The sequence below is a fragment of the Poecilia reticulata genome, linkage group LG13 (assembly GCF_000633615.1).
Source record: "Poecilia reticulata strain Guanapo linkage group LG13, Guppy_female_1.0+MT, whole genome shotgun sequence".
In the NCBI taxonomy this organism is placed as follows: domain Eukaryota; kingdom Metazoa; phylum Chordata; class Actinopteri; order Cyprinodontiformes; family Poeciliidae; genus Poecilia; species Poecilia reticulata.
The window spans coordinates 23,442,045-23,467,442 of NC_024343.1; the positions used below are offsets into that span (position 1 = coordinate 23,442,045).

Sequence of the window (25,398 nt, forward strand, 5' to 3'; positions counted from 1 at the left end):
ATAAACCTATTAAAACTGCTGTGTGGTTATGAAACATGCTGATGTCACCAGTCAGGTCGTAGTAGACCCACAACTTGATCATGGGGAGTCCTCTACCATGTGGTTCCACTTACAGCAGATGGGTCTCTGTGTTTGTGAACGTGTTAAATCTGACTATGTGCCCTTATTACCACCTTGGCTCAGCGACTCCCTAACAGCCTGTTATTTTTACCCCACCACATCTGAGCGTAAATTAGCCACTGCTCACAGAACACCCGGCCACCGTTAATTATCTGTGCAGCAACAAACAATCATCGAAATCTGTGTAAATGAGCAATCAGGACGTAGTAATCAGTCTCAACCAATTTTCCCTTTATCTTCTCAGAACTGAAAACTCGTAAACTCGTCAACAACCTGCAACTTGTTGGGAATCTGGTAAATATTAGGTACTGCGGTGGTATCCAATTTTTTATTTTTTTACTTTTTGCCAAAACCGGTACACTCAAACAACTGGTGGGCCACAAAATTCATTAAATTAAAAATTAGTTTGTGAGTTATTTTTTTAGCCTTACCTGTTCAACAATAAACATTTCATGTTTCCAACTGTTGCCTTGTTAAAAGGAAAACACATAATTTTTACATTGTTGTGTCAATTTTTTTTTTCTATTTTGATGGCCACATTTTTTTTACCATTCTTGACTTATTAGGGGATGAAGAAAGTAATTTCAAGGGCAACAAATGGTCCCAGGCCTACACTGAGTTGAAGGTATCAAAGGTGTGCACAGCCTCATTATGTTACCGGGTTTATCACTTTTAAAGTCTCAGTAATCCTGATAAATTTAACTAAAAAACAAATATCTGCTAGATTTGCTAATCTGCCTGATTGCTCCAAAGCCATACTTTACAGAGAGGTAGCAAAGAATCAAAAATACTGCTATTGTTCACAATTACCACAGTAAAACATAGTAGTGGAAGTATTATGGTCTGCAGCTATTTTTCTTCTAATGATACTGGTGAATTTTCTTCTAATGTCAAGGAGAATGAAGTAATGAAAAGTTCTAATAGCTGCCACGGCGTCTCGTTTAGAATTTAAAATTAAGTTAGGTCTCTGTAACTAAAAACATCATACGTATTAAAAAGCTGTTGTTTTTGCTGGTGTTTGCACTCTTATGAACACATTTCTGAGCTATCTGCAAACTTCCTCCGGCTTTATTGAATAAAACGCTAATGACGGAGCCATTAGCTCAATGGAAAGATCTGCTTCCAGACGTCTTTACCTCCAGCTGTAAGCAGGCTGCTTTTTCCACTTCACTTATCAGGGCTAGATCCAAAACCATAAGATCACTTTTAAGCAATTAGTAAACACTGCTTTGTTTTCCTGTTGTTACAGAAACCAAGCCAAAGGCACAATGTTAAAATTCAACCACTTTACTATAACATCATTTCCTACAACACACCAAATGGTCCATGAATGCTCTCTAAACCTCCAATATGTGTTTATGCATGTGGCGAGCAACATGATTTTACTCCTCTGCAATTCAGAGACAATAAACAGAGATTCTGGAGAGAATGAAGTTTGAATAATTTTTTTCAGCAATAACAAACCCCCCCATAAGAGGAGGCTGACTGGTATTCACATTTAGACTTAACCCCCCCCCCCATCAAAACGACCACGAGGATATAAAAGCTGCTTAAAATTCCTGGCGGTCTCCTTTGAATAAAGAGTAAAAGCTGGGACTTTGTATTCTGTAGTGAAAACTGACACAATTGCAAAATACTATCAACATCTCTGTCGTCACACAGCACAAACTTCAATGGCTTTTATTGATATTTTATGTTTTACATCAAGTTCCAAGTGCAAACTTTTTGCGACCCTTGGAATGATTTTGTGCGACCCTGACTGCAGTTCAAGAATTGTACAAATTTGGCCTCATAGGCTTCAAAAGACATGAATGGTTTGGATCAAAACATGTTCATGTACTAGGACGGTCCGGTCCAAGTCCAGACTCAAGTCCAATTGGGAATTTCTTGCAAAGCATGAAATGTTCTGCTTACAAAGATTCTCCATCCAATCTGACTAAACTTCACAAAGCTCCTTCACAAAGAAGAATGGGGGGGGAAAAACTCAGATGCTCTACTAAGTATTAACTCAAAAGAGCAGAATACAGATGTATCCCGCACTTCCCAGATATTTATAGTTAAAAAAAGAAACATGTAACACCACACACCCACTTCAATCTATGCACCACTTTGTGCCGCAAGAAACATTAACATTTGTGGTTTTAACTTCACGACAGGCGAACAAGTTCAGGGCCCATGAATGCATCTGCAGAGCACTGCAGCACAGGCTGATTCATCTTGACGGACTAAAAATTGCCTTTTTCATGCAGGTTAAAATCCATCCGGACGAGCAGGATGTCTAAAAGCAGAGCCAGTTACTCTGCTGTAACCTGTCCACTCCTACCTCTAGTCAATACTGCTCTCTCTTTTCCTTCTCTCCCTGTCTCTTCCCTCTGTGACTCTCCATCACCATATATCTCCATTATCCTGACTAAACTCCCTCTACAGACCATCACACTGCCTGCAGTTAAAGACAGGTAGTGTAACTACAGGAAGATAATCACTAAGGTGTACATGCATGTTGGTTTTGTTACGCATAAATAATGTGAGGCTAAATGTTAAGTAGCAGTTCCCATATCCTGTTCCCTGTCAGCATGGAACCCTAACTCCATCACGCTACAGTGCACACAAACACACGCACACACACACACGCAAGCAAAGACCACGTGAAGACTCGGCTGCTGCTTGGCAACCAGATGTCATAGCAACCAACGTTCTTCGTTTTCCTTTTTTTTGTTGGATTAAAAAGGAGAATGGGAGGGGAAGAAAACAAAAACAGGAAGAGAAAGGACTGAAGAAGCAACATGAGTAAACAGACATGACTGAGATCAGATGAGACGTAGAAAACAGCGGGCCTCTATTCTCCCAGATCAAAACCAGCTGAGACAAAACAGAAGCAGTCACTCTTCTAGTCATCTGCTGACATATTAATGTACAGCGTATTACAGACATGAGAGGGCCCTAGAAGCTACTTTGTAATTACACTAGAAGAGAAGGAAACGTGAGTGCTTCATTTCACGGCCCGCTGCGATGCCACCACTCGCTCCTTCAGGTTTAATTTCCACACATAACGGCACTGAGCTATTAAAACCACGTGGAAATAAAAACAACGGAGTACTTCCATTATAAGCATTCTCACAAAAACCTGTGTTGAAGAGCCTGTCTCACACTTGTTCACGTCACAACATTCTGTGAACAAATCCAACATACCACCTTTTTACAGTGCAAGAAGCATTAAACCCAACTAGTTGTCTTCAGAAGTAACCAAGTAAGAAAATCAAGATTACTTTTAATTCTCCAATCATATAAAAAATGGACAAGTGTATTTATAATAGAGTATTACAACTGCAAACCTACTAAGACATAATCGTCCAATTAAACAGGGCAGGCAACAATAAGTTTAGTTAACGAAGCAGCCAGGAGGCCTATGGTAACTCTGGAGGAGCTGAAGCGATCAACAGCTCAGGTGGAAGCATCTATTGATGTAACAACAACTTTGACACTCAACAAATCTGGTCTTTAAGCAGGAGTGACAAAAAGAAGCAACTTTTGAAGCTGTTAGGGAGAAGGCCATGTGTTCTCCGTCAACGTGTTCGAGGTTGAACTGCTTTATAAAGAATTAGCCAAAAGTTTCAGTCTGTGTAAGTGAAAGGCTGGTAGAAACCTACCCCGTCAAATCTGCGCCTGCAACTGCAGCAAAAGAGTATTGTATTGTCTCCAAGGGTGCAGGACACTCGTCCATATCAGATCTTTATCTGCAAAACATTTTGAAATGTGCGAATTATTTTCCTTTCACTTCTCACAGTTAAGCACAACTCTGTATTGTTCTATCATAGCTAAAATACACAGAAGCTTAAAGCAGTGAAACAACAAAATGTAAAACAAGCAGAAAGTGGTATGGATGTTCGCAAGGCTCTGCAGTAGCAAACCAAAAACATGACCCGGTACTTACCCTTGTTGCATTTATCTTACAAAATTTTACTTATCTAATGTTTTCTTCCTGTGAAAGTAACCTCTTGTCGTCTGGTTTTACTCTGACGGCTTACAGTTCTGTTTCTCTGTAGATAGCACACACAATGGTGGATGGTGCTCTCAGGGTAATTCACAGAGGAGAGCAGGGAAAGTGAGAGGCTTTTGTTGCCTGTGTAGCAGCGTCCCTGCTGGATATCAGGAGTATCGCCGTCATGGCATCAGAGCAGCTGTCTGTGTGCATGCAGCTGATCTCCATGATCCAGGTCACATCAGCCAACATCTCACCTCTGACCTCCAATCCAGACAGCGAGAGCTACTTCCTCCCTTTTCCTTATTTTTTCTTTTTTTAAACCAACTTTCTAAATCGTGCTTTAAGAGCCGTAAACATTCATTTGCATCCACGAGCTGTCACCGCAATGCAATCATGCATAATGCATACTTCTGCATGTAAAGCATAAACCTACAAGGCTCAAAAAGTGTACAATCAATAGAGCTTTTAAAGCTTTTAGCGACTGACTCCGACCCTCTCAGGCTTCCTGTCTGACGAGCTTCTACACTGTTTGATGCATTCCTGAAACAAGATAACTCCTTGTTCTTATAACTGCTTATCTTCTGAAATGTTTTTACAACAAGTCAGACGTTGGCTCAATATAAATGTTGACCCATATGTCATTCTCTTTTCATATGAGTGACCCCAACCATCTGTCTGGCTGTGCTCAAATTTGTCGTCTGAGAATCCATCTTGCATTTTTTTTTTTTTTTTCTGGATCACAAAGAGACAGCTGCATCTTCACCGCTTCTTCTAAATTACAATAATCCTTACAGCAAGAGAGAAGAAAATATCTCCAGTAGGACAAAGCCCTTCAGAGGAAAATTACCCCCCATGTGGGCCTGCTTTGCTGTGGTTTGGGAGTTTTGGTTTCTGTGGAGAGGCGAGACAGGATGACCTTCACGGGGTGGTCGTGTCTTATCGACCAGCACTAAAAGCCAAACGCATGGAAGAGGAAAGGGTTTTAAAATTCCAGCCATGGATTGTGGTGGCGCTGCAGCACTCACCCGCTGTGGACTGCTGAGAGGGGGGTCAATACACTTACTGACCAGAAAGCATGGGCTCACACATGCAGTAGCCGAGATATGATGAGTCCAGCCAACTAAATTAAATAAAACATGATTTAAACAAAATCAGGGATGATATTATGGTCAATATTTCAATCAGTCAATTCAAACTGTGGTACCAAAAACCCAGCAGATGGAGAAAGCTGAAAGCCATGATGATGAGCAGAAGAAGTACAGCAACGGCTGATTTTGGAAATACAATGTAGGGAGATTTTGATTTCTTACCAGAAACCACAAGGCAAACACTTCCTGGTATGAAGTCACTTCAATCTTATTTTTCAGTTATTTTCTTACAAAAGAGAGAATACACAATAGGGACGCACCAATGTAAAAATTTGGGCCAACATCGATATACAATATAAATGTTGCTGTGAAAATATGTAACTTGCTCCTTTCTTGAAGCATACACAATCGGCAGCAAGATGGAAATAAAATTTGGCTATTAGTGATAGGTAGACAGATCCAAAATATCAATAACATCAGTACAAAGTTTGCATCAGTCTCGGGTCGATACTAGCGTGAAAATATTGATATATTAATTTTATATTCCATGTTAAAATTATATTTAATTTTTGTATTGTACTTTCTGTACAATAAAAAAAACGATTTGGCTTTAATTTGCTCTCAAATGATTATTTATTTCCTTTTGTTTATGCAGGAAGCAATGCACAAAATTGTGTTTTGTTTTTCTGTTGTTTCCGTTTATGTTGACACATGCAAACTAACTAAATTCAATTCTAGGTTTTAACAAAGTAATTCAATGGAAAAAGCCTAAAAACACCTAAAGGTTAGACATAATATATCATATTTCAATAATCCGTATTGGAATTGGCATCTGCAGCATTAGGCCAGCACACCTCTGTCGGCTGCCAACATCAGCCACATTTTAAGTATCAGACTCATATGTTAAAAGAAATTATTAATATCAGCCAATACTGATGTTAATGCCAATATGTTCTGCTCACAGAGAGATGTGCGTTAAGACCTAAAACTTGGGTTCACAGTCGCAGACTTGGATGCACGGCAGCGGAAACGCAACAGCCCACCAAATACGCAGTTTTTGTGATTTTGATGCAGCACAAACAGATTTTAAAATGTCCATTGCAAATCAATAAATAGTGCAGATGTAGCAAGGGAAGACAAAGCAAGATTTCCTGTTGGTGAAAACATCCTATTGTGATTTCTAGAGAAATGTGGGAGCATTCAGCTCCAGCGGAAAAGAAGGAAGTTAAGAGAGATTGTAATGAGTAAACAGAGGCGAGGTGAAGACTCTCTGTTAGAGAGACCAGCAGGGAGAAGGAGGCAGAGGACAAAGACAAGTGGACTGGTGTTTAGGCCTGTTGCTAGAAAACAGACCCTTAACAATGGCCACTTTGACACTGAGCCGAGGAGCACATGAGAGGAGAAAAGGAAGAGAGAGATGAGTTAGGACATTCTTACAGTCACTTTCTCCCCCCAAATCCTCCTTGAAAGCGACACAGCATCTCATTAGGAGCAAAGGGAAGCCACCTCAATTGGCACCATGTGCCCTGGTGAAGCATGGCTCAACAAAAGGGGGGGATTTTTTTTTCTTTCTAGAAAGTGAGGAGTACCGCTCTACGAGTGCCCAGTCAACACCCACCCACCCCTTTCCTGCCAATACAGATTACAGACATGCACCACAGATGGCCAGCGTGTCTTGTCTTTTCACCGCCACCACGGCCGAGAATAATGCCCAGCGGTGGCCCCTCCTCCTCCTGCGCTGCCTTTCTCTTTTGTCAGCACGTGTGTCCGTCAAATGGAAGCGTGTGTCTGGGACAATGGCAGCCAGACAAAGAGTCCGCCCACCCACCCCCCACCAGGATGCTGAATAGGGGGACACGTGGGCCTTGTCATCGAGGGAACAATGGCGCTGGAAGAGCGAGGGCGTGGCACCCCAGCACCAAGGGCGAGGTGAAGCCTGGGTGGCCCTGAGGTCATGTTCCAGCTTGAAGGGTTTCGCTCGTTTCAACACAGCCGAAATTAGACCAGGAAATGACGCATGTGAGAGTTCCGCTAAAATTTCAAGATTCTAATCTTACTTTTTATTTGGAACCAAATTATCCCTCAAAGTTTCCGTTTCAGGATTGGAACGTAATTACAAGAAGTTTCATGTGTCGACCAATTAACTGAGCATTGTTCATGATACATGAGCCCCTACTGCACACTTCGAATGTGATGAGAAACAATAAGAGTACGCAGAGTCACCTTGTGTTGACACCTTGATTCCTGCATCCATCTTGGAATGTAATATTTCAGTATAATTGTCACTACTAGGCAATAACCATCCTAATTCATTTCAAAACACTGTAAAATCTCTGAGATTACAGGGAAATATATCGGAAGTACAAAATCAATCTTTCCTATTTACAGGTGGGTGATGTGATATCACCCACCTGTAAAGAGTAACACGTTTTTACAGTGGTTTGCATTTGCAAACTGCAATATTTTTTTTCTTGGTTTTGGAGTAATTTCTCTCACATCTCCTCCTGAGGTTGAACCAGACTTTTCAAAATCCAAAATTTTCTTCCTGACATTTTTGCTAACCCCCCCACATAAAGTCACACAGGACACAGAATAAGTGAGATGCAGCCTTAAAATAAATGCGCCTCAGTTTAAGATAACTGCTGTTAATTACACAAACGGTACAAAGCATCACTTGGGTTTTCACAAAATGTTTAAATATAAAGTGGTCAAGTTGTATGTGTAACAGGGTTTTATTTTAACAATACTATAGTTCGTCAAAATAATTTTATTTTGTCAAAGTTGTCTATATAAGTTATGTCATGTTGGTCTTTACAGTTGGTGGTTACTATAGCAACCAATAACTGTCAACTACTCCCCTTTTCCTGTTGTCTTCTGCAACTGTGAGACAGAGGTTTCTGGGCTTATGCTAACCAGTAACTTGATAAATTTTTTTTTTCTCTTATTAGAATAAATGTCGTGAGTGTGTCTGCTGTGAAGTGACTGGACCCGAGATGAACAAAGAAGGGTCACATCAACTTCTGAATGTGAAGAAATTATAAATTGGGTCTCAAATTGGTGCTACTCTGACATGCAGCAGACAAGTTTTATTCATGCTTGCTAAAAGGGTCTAGTAAAAGTCAGTGGGAATATTTAAATATCTGTAAGTACTAAGAGATGCCAGTGGTTTATCGTTCAAGCCTGACAGGAGCACAGATGGTGAGTCGAACAAGATGCTCGCTGACGCTGCACCTGATACAGATGGAGATACTTTGGCGCATGATGAAGCTGATGCCCATGAGCAAACATTAAACCAAATGGCCCAGCCCCAGCTGTTTGTTCTGCAGCCCGAGGGGCCGGTTTTCTCCGACGGGCGACCCGCGGATGCATCACACCTCCTGGGACACCTTTGATGTGGCTTATTGGATTAAGCCCCGGACAGACGGGGAGTCTCAAGGTGCCCGTGTTTATGTGTACGCTCATAAGATCACGCGTGCTTGTTTGTAAGCGTAGCTCCGTTTTGTGGGGGTCAAAGTGCATTGTGAATTGGGCGGAGGGACGGATGCTTGGAACAGCTGGGCTAAGTCTGCAGGGGGACAAACGGACAGGAGAGCTTCGAGGGGGGGGCAGGAAAAATAAGAAAGGGGCAGACACGTACATCCAGGCAAGCAGACTGTTGACGGGCTCTTTTGAAGCAGCAGCTGGTTAGACTGGGGGTCCTACCAGCTGTGCCTCCACTGACCTCTCCTCACAGCTCTCCACCTCCTCTTCCTCCCCAAATTCTGCTTCCCTTCCCCCCAGCAGGACAGATTCCTCCCCAAATGCATGCAGAAACACACACATGCGGCCATCTGTCAGGAGTGGGACAGTTGTCTCCCTGATTGCTCCATAACAGGGCGTCTGCATGGGGAAAAACCCCTGAGATATGCATCGCTATTCTCAAGCACGCGTCTGGACAAGTGTCCTCTGACATCAGAGGGGGCCATCACTAACACGCTTTGGCAAAAAAGTATTTACACGTCTTTAAATTCTCCACATTTTACCAAGCTACTGCAACAATTTTCTGTGGTTTCTATTAGGGCATTAAGTGTGGTGCAAAATTAAATCCAGCCCTCTTTACACTAAATAAAATCCTGCAAAATCAATTGGCTTAAGAAGTTATGAACATATTTATACAGAGGGTTTTTTTTAACTTGAATCCTGAATTATTATATTTTTTGTACAGTTTTGGTTTAATTGCTTCTCTGTGGCTCCTTCTTTTGAACCTGTATACTCTTTTTAACAATTAATCCATGGCTAAATTAGTGAACAATTATTTCAATAATTGATTCATCTGATTAATCATTTTAGCCTTAATTTGCAGCTTATACGGGGTATAATTTGTTGATGTGACACACGTTAAGCTGTGCCCTTCACAAATGTGCCTTTTTGGAAAACTGGTAAGAAAAATGGCAGCCATACAGAAAAAGCCACAAGAAATGTGTTCAGACTTTGCCACAAGTCACGCAAAGGACACAACACATGAAAGATGATCTTCTGGTCAGATGAGTCCAAAACGGAACCTTTCGCCATGGGAACTAGTTGTTATTTGTGGAGGAAACTAACTCTTTTCTTTCCAGCATTTCACCCTGATTGTTCAAAGCAAACAAAGAAACATGTAGCGGCCCCATCAAGCTGCGGAAAATACGACTAATAAACCTTCATGGGAAAAATATTCCATGGATAATTAATAAAAACTAAACTTTATGCACTGTCATAAAGAAGCAGGAACATGAGGTTGTGTTCATATTGTTCCCTTGTGTTGGTTGAAAAACAAAAAACAACTAAAAATGGCTGCTCTGGGAAAAGTATTGTTCCCCATCATCATCTTTAAAAAGCTGCTACCCTGACAGTATGTCTCACATTTCCCAAATCAACCTTTTTGTTAAAGAGGCTGAGTCACGCATCTCGCCGCCTGCCTGTCGCTTTCTTCGTTACGATCATCCGGCCCGACAGCAGATCAGCACCAATTAGCACTGATTTATACTAAAACAAAAAAGTTGCCTCGGCTCTAATGCGGGCAGCATCACTTCATAGGAGCTCTTCAGAATCAAGCGCGTCCGCAGAGTAATTGATTCAAGCTCTGTTCTTGTTTTGTTGTTGTTTGTAGCTGGCAGGAGCAAATCCACTGGAACTCAAGAGAACAAGGAGGCAGAACAGAGAGACAGAGAAAGAGAGAGAGAGAGAGAGAGAGAAAGAGAGAGGACCGAAGCCAAAGAAATATTTGCTTTGGAGAGCATAAAGAAACCATATTAGTTTGATGCTCGGGGAGCGGAGGAGTGGGAGAAGTCTTCTTCTTATTTTTAATGTCTTGTTTCAGACAATCTGTTGTTTAATTGGCCTTTTTGAATGGACACTAACTGGCAGCAGAAAGGGAATAGAAACAACCTCCTCAAAAACAATCTAATGAAACAATTCACAGGCAAATCTGTTTTTGAACAAATGTTCAGAACTAGAAACAAAACTATGCAACTGCCCAACCGCAGCCATGCAACATCATCTCCCTCCAGCTAAGCCCAGCTGATGAGGCCAAGTAGAAGAGATGGGGAAGTCTCTGAAGCAATGTCCTGACTAAGGTTGGTGTTAAGGTGGGATAGAGCTGCATTTAGTGGGATGTTGATAAAAGGACGAGGCTTTTAGAGTTCCTGGAGGCATTTTCAGAGCATCTGCATTAAACTTGCTCTCTGTTACTAACGCAAAGCCAATATAATCTATTTCCTTCTGCTGGAAGGGTTAACACAGTTAATATTAGATGGGGACAGATTGCATTAGATAACACAGACCCAGATAGAGGCTAAAAAGAGAATCACAAACAGGAAGATTTATGACTTACGGATGCACAGATGGCAATGAGGTGAGTGCTGCGTCTCACAGCTTCAGGATGCTTTGTGTTCAGATGGCCTACGTTGTGCCACTGATTCGTCTTTATTTATAATCAGCTTTTGTCTACTGACATTACAGTACTTTAAAACTCAATAAAATTGGAATCTGAAGGCTCTGATGTCATCCTCACTGAGTTTACCTTCTGCCTTGAGATGATTTGCTTTTCCCTATTTCTGTCTTCTCATTATTATTTTAGCTTCAACGCTGTCTAAATATTTATAACCCCTTGATCCTTTTATAGATTTTGTCACGTTACAAATTTCAATGTGTTTCAGTCTGAAAAAGTGGCTGAAAAAGTGGGTATTCGTTGTATGCAATGCATAGCGGCGCTGAACTAGAGGGGACGCAGTAATGCCAGAATTAATAATAAAATAATAAAGATTTTGTGGCATTCTCATTTAGTGACGTAATTGTATTAGTTGTGCTACCACCGCCACGCCACTAGAGGCAGTAGCAGGCCCGGAAAGGAGCAACTCAGGAGCAGATTTATAAGTACACAGAAAGCTATGGAATTTGTTAAAAACTGTGACCTGCGCTGAAGTAAGTAAAAGAGAGAAGTTCAAATACATGCTGAGAGTGAAACTCCTTAAAGATGGAGCTATATCATAGATTTCAAAAGAAAATAAAAACGAGAGACCGCGGATAATATAGGATATAGCGCCCCCCTTCAATTCCGGAGTGCAATGTGAAAGGAAATCTTCTGGGCCTCACCTTGACTATCAGACAACAATACTGGACAGGACAGATAAAAAAAACACACACACACACAAAAAGAACATCAATTTTCAAGTCTTGCCAAGGAATCTCTGCAGTGAGCCTCGATGTAGCCAAACTCCGTCAAGTGGCATTGTTTTTATGTCGTATTAGCTTCGTTGTGTTGATGCTTTTTGACTGCTTCACCCCACGTGCTTCAATTTTCCGCCGCAACACGCAAGCTTCCGCATTCACTCAGTGCGTTATAGTTCCACACGACATCGCTTAGGATTTGTTGCTGCACAGGCAGGCTGCGAAATGAGAAGCAGGTGATCGGTTTGTGTGATCGTCAACAAGAGACCGTGATCGGCGATCACCGATCATACACTTTTTCACGGAAATCGGCCGATTATGATCGGTGGCCGATCGATCGGTACACCTCTAGTTTTCATTGTTTTCATAATAGGAGTTATGATCACTTCATTGTTAACTTTGTTTTACAGAACTTCAGCAATTTGGATAACAGTAAATACATTTTGAATGGAGGCAAAAGCCAACACAATAGGACTCCATCCATTTCCAATCTCAGTACCCGGTGACAATGATGCCTCTGTGGGGGGTTTTTCTCTTTTTTTTGTTTTTTGTAGGTGGAGCATATCAGAAAACCAGGCTTGTGCACAGCAGAAATTGTATCGAATCCTAGTTTTTGAAAGAAATAAGCACCAAGCCCTGCAGAGTGCTCTATAATAGGGTTGTGAAAGAGTATACATAATGCATGCTAGGCTCTTTTTTTTTCTCACTGGGCCTCTGAACATCTGTTTTCGCGAAACATGGGTGCGCGCACATCTTCATCACACAGCTACATAATTTAAAAAAGGTAACATGGGGATACGGCAGGAGGACACAGCGTGGCTGAGGAGCTATTGTGGGGCACAGCTATGCAGACAGCATGCATAAGCAGCCCTGCACTTCACAGGCAGGCGAGGTGCATGCAGCTGCTCTGTGGGCCGGAGATCTGTCCATCAAAAGCAGTCTCCAGGGAACAGGATGGGCAAGGAAATAGAAAGCCACATCTCAAGTTGTTTTTCCTACCAGTGCTCACTACCAGCCGTCATTCAAGAGAGATGCACAATGCAGGCTGTGCACCTTGCAGCAGAGTCTACATTCACAGAATGAAAGCTACTACAGCCTGCATCCGCTCTGTGCGTGGAGAGCGCAAGAGCGTAAAAGCAGAAAGAGAGAGGAAAAAAAAAACACTTCAAAGCTGCAGCTGCGTAAAGGGGTTAAAAAGGTGCTGAGATTTTCCACTATTTCTCAGGAATTTATGGCCTGAGCCAATAACGCACTCCCCGTGTGGACCGCAGTGAGCATCTCAGGATGGAGGGTATGAAAACACAGTCACACAGACCAGAGTTGAGAGGATGCACTGTCTCGGCCCGCTCTCAAGCAGCCATCTGGAGAAGTGGACGGTCCAGAAACAACCCAGTCGGGCTGTCGTTCCGCCCTGCAGCCATTTAGATCGGTTCTCTCCTAAACACCACTAATGGCCACAGCAAGCTTCCAGTCTTCCTCTCTCAACATGCAGGCGGCACAACCTAGAAGGCTGGTATTAACCAATGGATGCTATCGTAAAGAGAATAGATAAGTGGCCAACTCCAGCTGGAATAATGCAGACAGGAAGGCCCTGCAGAGAGTAGTGAGCGGAGCTTTTTGCCAAAACAATGTCACTTCCTGGCTCGAATTGCTCCACTGATGTCAAGACTGAGCATTTTATACCATTGTGGACAAGTTATATCTCATCCATTTGGGTTTATTAAACAATTTGTTCCACTGTTACAGCTCACTGTAAAGATCGCATTGTGGTAACCTAGAGTAAAACACAGTGCGGTATTTACACAATAATTTTAAACAAACCTATATAGATCTGAATATTATATCTATTTAACACAAAAACTCAAACTGTTTCTTACTGCTACTAAAAGATTTGTGACCAGATGGTAATTACACTTATAATATTTGTGGTTAATTTGCTTTTGATGACACAAAACATGCTTGTAAAACCTGGTAATGGATTTCCACTGCTTATTCTATCTTTGTATTACCGTATTTTCCGCACTATAAAACGCACCTAAAAACCTTCAATTTCCTCAAAAGCCGACAGTGCGCCTTATAATCCGGTGCGCCTTATATATGGACCAATATTGAGCCACAACAGGTCTAGCAACTACAGTAAGCAGCCACCGACTTCATTTTCGCCCGTAGAAGAAGCGCGCGGTGCATGCTGGGATAGTTGTCAGAACGCTGGTTTGTTAATAAAGTTTGACTGACTGGGGGTGGTGGAGGGGGAGAGACAGAGACTGCGGCATAGACATAATATAAGGAATATAATCAATATAGACATAATATAACTCTTATATTATGTCTATGGACTGCGGCGGCAGCGTGTCGGTTGGTCTGTGTTACCCAGAAAGCAGTTGGGCACAATATCGCAACACCAACACCGTGAGTGAAACAATGACTGGGGCAGCCTACTATATAAAGTACTTAGGGACCACTTGTTTATTATTACACATCCACATTTGTAGAGTAGGGAACAAATCGCCTCCTGTTCAATATGGGACGGGTGGCAACCGTAACCGTAGCGTCCATTCTATGCGCCTTATAATCCGGTATAATACAGTACATAGCGGAGCCCCAGTTATTTGCGGGTCAGTATTTGCAGATTTTTCTGTGGAACGTAACTCCAAATTATCCTTGGAAAATTTACCTATGCAGATTTGGTTTTTTTTTGTAAAGCATATCTGAAATATGTTGCACTGAAACATCTAGGTGAAGTGCTATTTGACACGCTACTGGCTGGCATTTGCAAAGTAGCCAATCCAGAAGCGTCACTCCTTTTTCTTTGCACTGATTGGTTTTTCTGCCAAGACTGGAGATTATTAGCTTCTGCAGTAGTGCTAAAAAAGTTTCCACTGTGTGTATTAATGCATATTAGGCATTTGTACTAATAAAATAGCGAATTGTGAGCATTTTCATACAGGTGAAATATTTTCAGACTTTATCTACGTAACTCCACGTAACTCTACGTAACTTGTGAGTCCACAGTAATCTCTTTTGCTTTTTTACAGAGAGAACCTCTTATCACTCCACTATGTCTCTGGCACCTGATTAAAGGGATTTTAAATGACAGGGATGGAAGGAAGGCCGTAACTTTTTGTTACCGTTTATTAAACAGTAAATTAACAATTTCAATGCACTAAATGCTCACTTGTTCCAAAACATTTAGTCACACAGGGTGACGAATACGGGAAGAAAACAAGAACTAACCGAAGTGTTCCCATCACATTACATCACTTCCATGCCTGCAGCGGGTTCTGTTCGCATTACAACAATATTTCTTTGGGATCCCAGGCTGGAGCGGATGCAGCCCATGGGAAATAGTACTAAATATTGATTTTATTTTTAAGGCTTTTTGGGGGGCGAGAGCTCAGAGCCTAAAACAATAAAATATGACAGGATTAAACTCTAACAAGACAAAGTAATGTCATGCTTGTACATTTCATTTAGATGATTGTATCAGAGGAATCCTGATGTGTGAGAGATAGAGGTCCACTTTTGATAAACGATGAGCAGCATCAGCATATATGTCTAATCTGCCTTTGTAAATGGGATTTTTTGGGAGAAAAACTTCTTGAAGAAAACTTAGAGGGAGGGTTTATGAAGAATAACTGAGATTACTTCCAGTGGTATTTGCCTCTTTTTGCTGCTTTTTTTTTCAGCAGCGTAAGAAGTTTTACACAGCTAAACCCTAGCAGACTGTGGAATTTCTGTTGCATAACTATTTATATTTCCTGTCCTGTTCAGTTACCATAAAAGAGTTTGACGAGAAAATCATGACTCCTCATGTCTCTCTGTTGAGTGATATAAAATATCACCTTCCCTTAATTGTCTTGGCAAGCAGTTTGTCCGGGCGTGAATTCATAAAGCATCTTGTAAATGTATGAGTAAACCTTCAAAGTGCCTTAAAGGACATTTGTGTGTCTATATAATTTTTATTCAATTCATAAAACAGAATATTTGTTTGTGAAAAAAGCAATTGCGGCACTATTAAAGAAATGAAGACACCAAACATCAGAAAGGTCTTCAAACTATACCTACTTGCAACCGTAAAACAAGGCTGGAGATAAATATATTCAAAACTTTCAAATATTTACTTGAGTACATGTTGTTTTTTTTCACCAAATAAGGTTTTTTTTTGTTGCTCTAGAAAGATAAAATAATTTGTGCACTGGAGCAAATATTTTTTGTCCAAAAAAGGCAGCGTGTTTGTGCAGAAAAAACACAGATTTAATTGTCTGTTTTTTCATGTGAAGCCTCCAGGATGCAGCAAATTCCAAATATGACGACTTGTAAAATCAGAGTTTATACAGAAAATACAGTACAGGTATCAACCTAGTTTCAGATCACAATTTTAAAAGTTGTGATTTCAAACCTCTTTTGCTAAGATTTTCTTGTGCCTTCTTCATGTGATTACATATGAGAGACTGCAGTGCTCCTTCTCACCTAAGTGCTGCTGCACACTGCCGATCAGCTGGCTGAACGTCTACAACAGTTTTCCCTTGATCACAAGAAAGACAAATTCAGCTGTTTAGAATTATTTTCTGGGACGAAAACAGAGATTGTCACGCTGTGGAAAATTTGCATAAAATGGCTATAAAATAATAATTGGCGACCTATGGGGCATCTCTGATAAAGGCTTATTGGAGGAGTCCGTTAAATTGATCGATTTTTTAACTTATTTAAAGGAAAATAATTTGATAATTTTTATTAACCTCTTTTAGAAGCAAGTCATTTTCATCTATAACTTTCTTCCCAACAACTTCACCTTCTCAGTAGCGGTAATGCAATGGTAATAAATGGATGTTTTGCAATTTCACTCTTTAGTAATGTGAATAGCAGCCTTCACATTGCAAAGTCATTGCACATTTTTGATTATGTCTGCATAGTATTTAACCTGGTTCTGTCACTCCTTTGTCTCTGTCTGCTCTCAGCTTTCTAGTCCATTCTTCCCAGGACTCCTGAGTGCCTAACATAATACATTAGAGGCTGTTAGGACCATAAAGGCCTGGCTTTAACTGCTGGCTGATTTACTGGCATTCTGGGTGGCAAACTTGCCACAGTGAATGCCTGAATTCCTACCGGACTTTTTGGGCTTACCAGGAGGACTGACTACTCATCTTCCTACAGTGCAGTCAGACAAAGGCCCGTCTGTTCCTCTGGGAGCCAGCAGGGACCGAGACCACCACTTCCTCTGACTATAGAAGGCAGAGGGAATGTAGGGGATGTGAGTTGTGGGAATGAGAACGAGTAAAAATCCAAAGGAAGACAGATCGAAGGCAGAAAAGAAGACGCGACAATAGGGAGCTGTATGACGGAGGAAAAATATGAGAGGATTTGGAGCAGATTTAGAGAAAGATCTCTGTTCCCTGACAACGAGCAGAGTTGAGACATTAACAGTGTTCTTCTCAGCTTCCTTTTAAAAGTTGAAATAGTCCACTCTAGATGCTAACGCTGTCAACAAGCTCCATCTCCTGCAAGCTTATTGCTTTTATTCTCTTGGGCATTTTACCGCAACTCGCCTGCGAAACGAGACACCTCTTCCTCCTCCATCTTGCCCTCCTTTCATCCCTCTGTTCATCTCACCAGCGCTTACAATGGCTCCTCACCTCTTTCCTCTTGGCCTGCAGCCTCATCCATCTGCTCCTGTAAATAGCTGCTGTCATGTGAAAAGCAGTGTGCAAGACTTAGATTCTCCAGGCCTCATTTTCCAGATCGCCGTCTTCCTTTGTTTTAATGCAAAGGAGGAACCTACAGAGAGCTTCACTACTGACAGCCCATTCTTGCACACATACATATGTATATATATTTCAAATTAGAAATACTGTATATTAATAAAAAAATTATTTTCCTTTTTTTAAATAAGGAAATAAACTTCCTTATTTTAGGCTTTTTTTGCCTAGAATTCAATAATGTAGTATTTTTGCCTAGAATTCAATAATGTCGTATTCCTTTTGTAACATTTGATCATACAAATACTTCTAACTTTAACGTGAAAAGTTCAGTGTAGCAAAACATGCTTAATAGCAGATTTTTTTGTACAGAATTTGGTGAACTAGGTGAAGCTAAATTGCTACGTTTGAGTCAGTCTACTCCAGTTAACAATTAACTGATTGCTTTATTAATTGACGATTATTTAAAGCATTGATACATAACGATTAATCCGAGTTGTAATCCTTTTCTCTACAAACAAAAGAAGATGAATTCTTGTGAACCCAACAATCATGTACCATCCCATCTCATGAGTTGGAAGTATTATCACATTCTTGGCCTGAATTTACTACAATAATTTTCACCCTTAGCATCATCAATCATGCATGTAAAGATTTGCATGAATTTCATCCCATATGACAAAATAAAACATTTTGTCATCATAAAACCAGATTTTTTCCACAAGTAATTTCGTCCTCGAGGCATTTTCAAACTTTCATCTGTCTTACATGTATTATAAGGATCCTGTTCTTCTTAGTCTTGTATTGTTCATGACAGAGATGGTAACGTCTGAGGTTGTTGGTCACATCTGCTGTGCAGATGGGCTCCATATATAAAGATATATAAAAACATAAAAGGAGAGAAGAATGTGGGAATGTGAAGCCGCTGTAAGGAAAGATCCGCCAATATTAAATGAAAGGAACAGTTTTAAAAAGTAAAATGTGATTTTAAGGTGAAAAAAAGGCAACAGGGAAAACGGAGGGGGCAGCCACAGAGCAGGAGGTGAACTGATGTGGGCAGAGATGGAGAAAGAGATGAAGGTAGAGGAGTCATGTGGAGTCAGATGCTGCTAATCAGCTGTGCTGCTGTCAGAGCTCCTCTCTATAGCAACCGTGACTCATGGCACCAGCGAGCAGTTTCATAAACGGAAAGTAGCTCTGGCACATTTCTTAAGGGATAGCTCTATGCTGTGGAGGCAAAATGAGAAACAAACTGGATCACACATGAGCTGTGGTGAACTCAAAATGTTCGTGATAGCACATGCTGTCGGATGATATGTTATTAGATCAGAAATTGCAGGACTTCTTAGTTTTGACACATTAATCAGATTTTTAATGGCTTTCCCTGCCGATCTCTGGTCAGGGTAGGTAGGTTAATCTATAAGCAGACAGCCAAGTTTGATTCACATTTCTTTCACATAATTGTCAATTATATAGCTGTTATTTTAATCTCACAATTTAGTTTAAAAAATCCATTCTCTTGAAGTTTCAAATATTTAATTGTTATTAATTTTTTTCCTCTAAGAATCAAAGTAGAATAAAAGCCATTAAGCAGAAATATATTATTAAAGAACCTCTGTTGTTAAAGTGTTGAGGTCTGATTCTCAGACTGGCCAGTTAGTTTTATACTGGAGCAGATGCAAAAACCCAGACTCCTCCATCATCCGGCACTGACCTGCACAACGTAAAGTAAATATCCGATCAATCTGAGACCAAGAGGACAAATGTAGCTCCGATAAGTGGGAGTAATAGCCAGGGCTGAGTCCATTAGATGTTTTATATTCCAGCATTAATAACCTAAAATCAATCACAAAATGCTTACAGACTCGTATCACATGTTAGATAAACTTTCTGTACTGAAAGTCAGTTGTAATCGTCTGGCACTTTTACGGGAAGTGTTTAATCAAAATGATGAATTAATATAATCCCTGGACTCACACAAATATGTCAGGCTGTATACATTTTTCAATATTTCCATCCATAGTTGTCAGTTTCATAATTTTGTCAGTTTTTTTTGTTTTTTTTAAACTGAATCTTACGACATTACTGGACGGTCACAGTTGCAATATTTACTGTGACTCATTCTTTTCATCAAGGTTGAACTTTTGCACTCTCACGAAATGCAGACACTCACAGAAACCTCTTTTTTCCCTTACGTGTCCTCCATCAGATGAATCAGCTGATGTCGCGCCACCATATGAGACAGGCTTTCTGTACGAGCGTTACCGGATACGCCGAATACATGCACAGTGCCCTTCCCTCACACCACCAGGACACACACAACCTTCACCCTCTCTTTAGCTCCTCACACAGCTCAGTGAATTGTCCTCTCTGTGCAGTGGAAGATTTAGCTCGACTTCTGTCTGCTGCTAACAATATCTCCCTCTGAATCACTCTGATATTGAGCAATCATTGTATCAGACCTCGTTCTTTCTTCGGTAGCCTGAAAGAAAAACTCCCTAAGGCGCACAGACACACACACGCACATATACACACACAATAGTCTACATAGATTATAAAGTACTGAACTGCATATATGGGAAGTGAATCTTCTAGCGCAGCTACACACTTGTTCTTCTGATGTAAAATAGTCCAAACAGTCTTTTCAGGCTCGTTTTACTGTCTCTGTTGTAGAAACAGCCACCATCCTAAATATGTTTTTACCAAACTGGTAGGGTTTATAGAATAAGTGGTGGGACTCAAACACATTTTTCATCAAGTTAAGGATCTTAATCGCAATTAATCCCATTTCAATCGGAAATCACATAAAAACAAAATGAGCATTTCAGTTCAAAAACCGTTTTTGCTGCTCAATTATTGAATAAACAGATAAATGAGCTATACAACAAATTTATTTTGCATTGCATATGTTAATAGCAAAGTGCTATTATATGCATTCAGTTGTCAAATCTATACTTTAGAAATGTGGACTGTGGATGCAGACATTAGCGCTGGGGATGTCTGTGCTTGCAGCAACATGTTTTGCATTGAGATGCTATTTTAGGCTTGAATAGCTTCGATGACAGGCTAACTCCTTTTAGCACAACTTGCAAACAATACTAGTCTTTTGAAGCATCTCGTCTGATCATTTTTAAAGCAAAAATTAACCCCCAGTGGGCCAAGAGCAGCAGTTTTATCTTCCATTGCTGTTCATGGATGTCTCTTTTGGATCACCCACGCACAAAAACAGTATAAAGCTTGTCCAGTCTATTTTGCTCTGACTGAGGTTATTAGTTTGCCAATATCAAACTAATAACCTAATTATCCATCCATTGAATGGCTGCAATGTTTTTGCAACCATTCCCAAACTTTTGAAGTTTTGGAAGCATTTCTCTTTGTAGTCTTGTCTTTTTAAAGAGTAGCAAAGAAGGATGGATCACTGTCAGTTGTCACATTGTTTTTCACAACTTAGGAAAAAGGAAGTCCTGGAGTACTTATTAAAAGTCAGTTAAAATGCTAATGTAAAAAAGCCTTTTAGTTATTTTAATAGAAATAGTTAAAGGTGTCACTTGTTGTGTCAAACAGTGGGTTTGATAAAGACAATTATTTCCTTAAGTAGAAAATGTTAAATTGGTTTAATAACATCCCATTTATGTCAACCCCTTAATATTTTCCCTCTAAGACTATAGGGCCAGTTTAAACTGTTTGCACCCAGAGAGAAAATAGGTTCATGCTGAATAAGTAAGATAAAGAACTCAACATTGTCTGGGTTTCAGCTCTGCGCTGTCCGAGCTGTGCAGGTCATCAGCGGACAGAAAGTAAGCTGGAAGAGGCCTGCTCAGGAGCAGAAACAAAAAGCCTGTTAACTTGACCTCCCACCAAAAGAGATGGATGGAAAGTGTTCATTATTCCAAAGAGATCGAGGCCTTTTGCCAAAACACAGGAGAATGTGGCTCCGTGCCAATAAAAAGGCAGTCTGTTGTTCCGAGTCCCCGGCAGCAGATTCTCTGCAATATTCACTTCAAATATTTGATTCCGCGTAATAAAATTATTTCTTTTGCAGCGACATGCAGAGCGAGAAAAAAAAAAAAACCTAAGAGATTTGTGAGTCAGCATTTGATTTGTGTCTCGTTTTGCAGATGGAGGTGGTGAGGGAAACGCGGTGGACCCAGGTTGTTGAGAATGAACGATGAATTTAGTAAAGATGACAGAGATACAAAAGTCCAAAGTCCAGAATGAGCAAAGGATAAAAGCTGAAAACTGGTAGCAACTGATGACAAAATAACTGACAGCAGACAGGACAAGGCAACTAGACAAGGAACCAAAGAAGAACAAGGCACACAGCTGGGTTTAAATACACAGGGAGACAATCAGGGGAAACAAGGAACAGGTGTAACTAATCAAGGGGTAGACAGACTCCACAGAACACAGAAACCTAAATAAACACACAGAAAAAAAAACCAAATCCTTACATTCTGAGATTTGATGAGTTCACTAATATTGCCACCACACTACAAACTTACAAGTTAACCTGTGCAAGTCTCCATAGCAGCTGAGTTGTTTACGTCTCTACTGTTTAAAGAGGCATAATTGTTAGTAAGGGTGACATTTTGTAAGCCTATCATGAACACAGCTCTTCACACTATTGCCATTTCACCCCTTCCTGCCTTCTTTTTGCACATATAAGCAGGCAATCTTATAAGCATGTACAACAGGAAGACATCCATTGCTCCATAGGGGCAGTAATTACTTTCTTTTGCATTTTCCTTTTACCGGTACGAAGAGGTCCTCCATCATATGCTGCAGCTGTGTTTCCATTTTGTCAGTTAGACAGGCTACAACAGGTCATGATGAAATAAATAAATAAATCAATACACACAGAGAGCAGAAAAATGCAACCAATTTCCACTTTCCTTGTTATATCCAGTGAAGCAAAGAGAGAAACTGCTGATCGCCTGGGTAAAATGCATCGCAAATACACCCTCACACATCCAGCCCGCCCTGCTCCCTGCACACATGCACTCTCTGTCACACCAAGCCAACACAAATTGTTGCCTTCACACATGACTGTTCACCAGACAGGCATTCAAGTCCATCGCTTCAATCATTTTCCAGTCTGAAATGGGGGCCTTTAAGGCTTTATGTGCAGAAGTAAGACTCTAAACCAAAACAACGCATCGGTCTTCATACTGGGACCATACCAGTAATGTGGGCACTAATGGAAGTTTATGGGAGCAAAGAGTGGTTGCATTTAACTAGCCTGCAAAAATCAGATATCTCTACTCAGCACATACTGGAGGCACTCAGGCAGTAGACAGCAGAGTGTGTGAAAAAGTGTGTGAGTGTGTTTGACTGAGAGGGAGTTAGGATGGAGGACGGATCTAAAACCAAGAAAACATGCATCACCAGGGTCAGAAGTTCTGTGCAGAAAAGCGACAAAAAAGAGAGGCTCTGTTTGGTGGTTCACATGTTTCTGTCTTTCTGTTCATTTTTCCCTTCTTTTTCATGTTTCCTATTTTCTATGGTCCATTCTAGCTGGCATGTAATCATCAAAGTGTAGTAAACTTGAGTAAAAATACAAAATTTTCACTCTATTAAAGCAAAAATATGAAAGAAAAATATATGATTTGTTTTATTTGTTTTATTATAAACATATATTCCTTCTGGGAACAACTTTAATGCTGTTATTTATAAGATTTATTAATTGTTCACTTGGTTTTGTTATCTGGTGTTAGTAAGGCTATCTGCTCAGGTAAAGCCTGTTGTTTGCTAGTTAGCAGACATGCTGCTTGTAGCTTATGTGTTGGTACACTGACCGACCGGGAATATTTCAAAACAGCTGAATTTCTCTTTCTTGTCAGTGAGGGAAAGAAAGACTGAACTGGCACAACTGGAAGAGGCAGCGTAGCATATTCAAAAATTCTCTGCTGTACTTCCTCTGGCATCTTATTGACTTGATCTAAATCAATCCAAATACTATTGGAAATCAATACAGTGTTTTTTGTCGGCATACCTTGATATGGATAACCGATACCCATATCTATTCGTCTTCACCTCCGCACCTCCTCTTCCTCAACTCATCTTTTTCCAGCCAACTGAACATCTTTTATGGTATTTTCATCATCTGGTAACACTTTATTTGAAGGGGGGTGAATAAGACTGTCATGACACTTTCATAAACATGACATAATACCTGTCATGAACATGTCTTTGTTATGACAACTTGACATTAACCAAGAAATCATTACTGTTTAAACTTTACCTTTAATAACATAAAGTTACCTAATTTTTAAAGTGCAATCAGTAATACTTTTATAACAAATTTATATAAATAATGATTTCTTGGTTAATAATGTTGACATTGAATAATGTCAACTTTGTATTAAAAGTGTCATAATTTACCAAATGACGCTTTATGACAACAGTCATAAATATTCATGGAGGCTTATTCATGTTCATGACATGTGTTATGTCATGTTTATGACAGTGTCATGTCAGTCTTATTCACCCCCCTTCAAATAAAGTGTTACCCATCTTCTTAATAGTTTTAAAACTTCTCCACTGGCAGAATTGTGCGTCCAGCTTTAGGCTTTGAGCCTTCTTTTATTATGCTTTAACAACCTCACATCTGCTGGGTAATTCTCATTGGATTAGAAGACCAAACTACTTTTAATAACTCACTGAGTGCATTTAGTTAATTTATTTATTTCCGTTAACATGGCTGACACTTCTAGATTAAACATTATTTGTGCTTCTTGGGCTGCAAGATGGTGCAGTTTGTAGCACAAAAGTCCTGGGTTCAAATCCCAAACTGGGGTCTTTCTGCATGGAGATTTCATGTTCTACTCTTTGATGCGTGACTTCTCTCAAAGTCTAAAACTATTACTATTAGGTTAACTGGTTTCTCTAAATTGCCCTTAGATACCAGTGTGTATGCCTTAATGGTTGTGTGAATCTGTGATGACAGGCGGCCTGTCCAGGGTGACCGCTGGACAAAGGCACCAGCTCTCCTGCGACCCTTCAAGGACAAGCGGGTATGGAAAATGGACGGCTTATTATTATCAATATTTTCTAAGAAACTGAATTTTAGTGTTTCATTATAATTAAGCTATAATGTTCAAAATTACAAGACATAAAAGTTGGTAACTGTAGGAATCTTCTGTGTGTAATGAATTGTAATGAATCTTCTGTGTGTTGTTATAGAATTGACTTAAATTACCGAAATAAATTTCTGCTGAAATTCTAATTGACTGAGATGCGCCTTTAAAGATGAAGCCTGCACAGAGCCCAATGGCAACAACACGCTGTAAATCCTCGAAAACAAGATCAGTCACTGTGAAGCACTGCCATTATTTAGAAGAATAGCTCCGGGCCGACATGTCTTATAGTTTCTGTCATATTTTTTATGCCTGCAGTTCTTCACCTTCAAGTCTCCACAGTTCAAGCTTTAAAGAACCCAGTAGTTTCAAAAACATTGCAAACTAGTCATAAAGCAGTAAAGCACTGTCTGCAAACTGGGAGAGAACTTGACCTCCGGTTTATTATAAGACTCCAGAGGTCAGTGTTTGTAATCCACAGAAAAGCAGTATGGAGACGGTAGCAGCAGCCGGGGCTGGAAACGGAGCTGACTGTTTAGTAGACCCACCCTGCCCAACACCGAGGGGGTGGGGGGTGGGGGGGGGCACTCCCTTTCCACCAGACGGCTCCTTGATTGGCCAGCTGGATGACCTTTGATCCTCGTTGTATTGTGGTTTCAGCATAACCGACCCTCCCCCTTGTGTGTATGTGCGTGCGTGTGTGTGTGCAGTGAACGACAGTCAAGACCTAATGTAGCAATCAGAGCAGT

General features: G+C 40.5%; 1 protein-coding gene across 3 annotated transcripts in view; it reads right to left on the reverse strand.

The window, feature by feature from the left end:
* numbl (NUMB like endocytic adaptor protein) overlaps positions 1-25,398 on the reverse strand; it is a 66,033-nt gene that overhangs the window by 37,602 nt on the left and 3,033 nt on the right. Inside the window, exons 1-2 of one of the 3 annotated variants that reach the window (XM_008426101.2) lie at positions 4,052-4,164; positions 3,768-3,854 (exon numbers count right to left, since the gene is read on the reverse strand). The exons of 1 other annotated variant lie outside the window; for it this stretch is intronic. In XM_008426101.2, the coding sequence (XP_008424323.1) occupies positions 3,768-3,841 (74 nt within the window). In that variant the 5' untranslated portion in view covers positions 3,842-3,854; positions 4,052-4,164. Of the gene's footprint in view, positions 1-3,767; positions 4,166-25,398 lie in introns of those variants that run through there. One more of the 3 variants, XM_017308295.1, reaches the window with a different exon arrangement.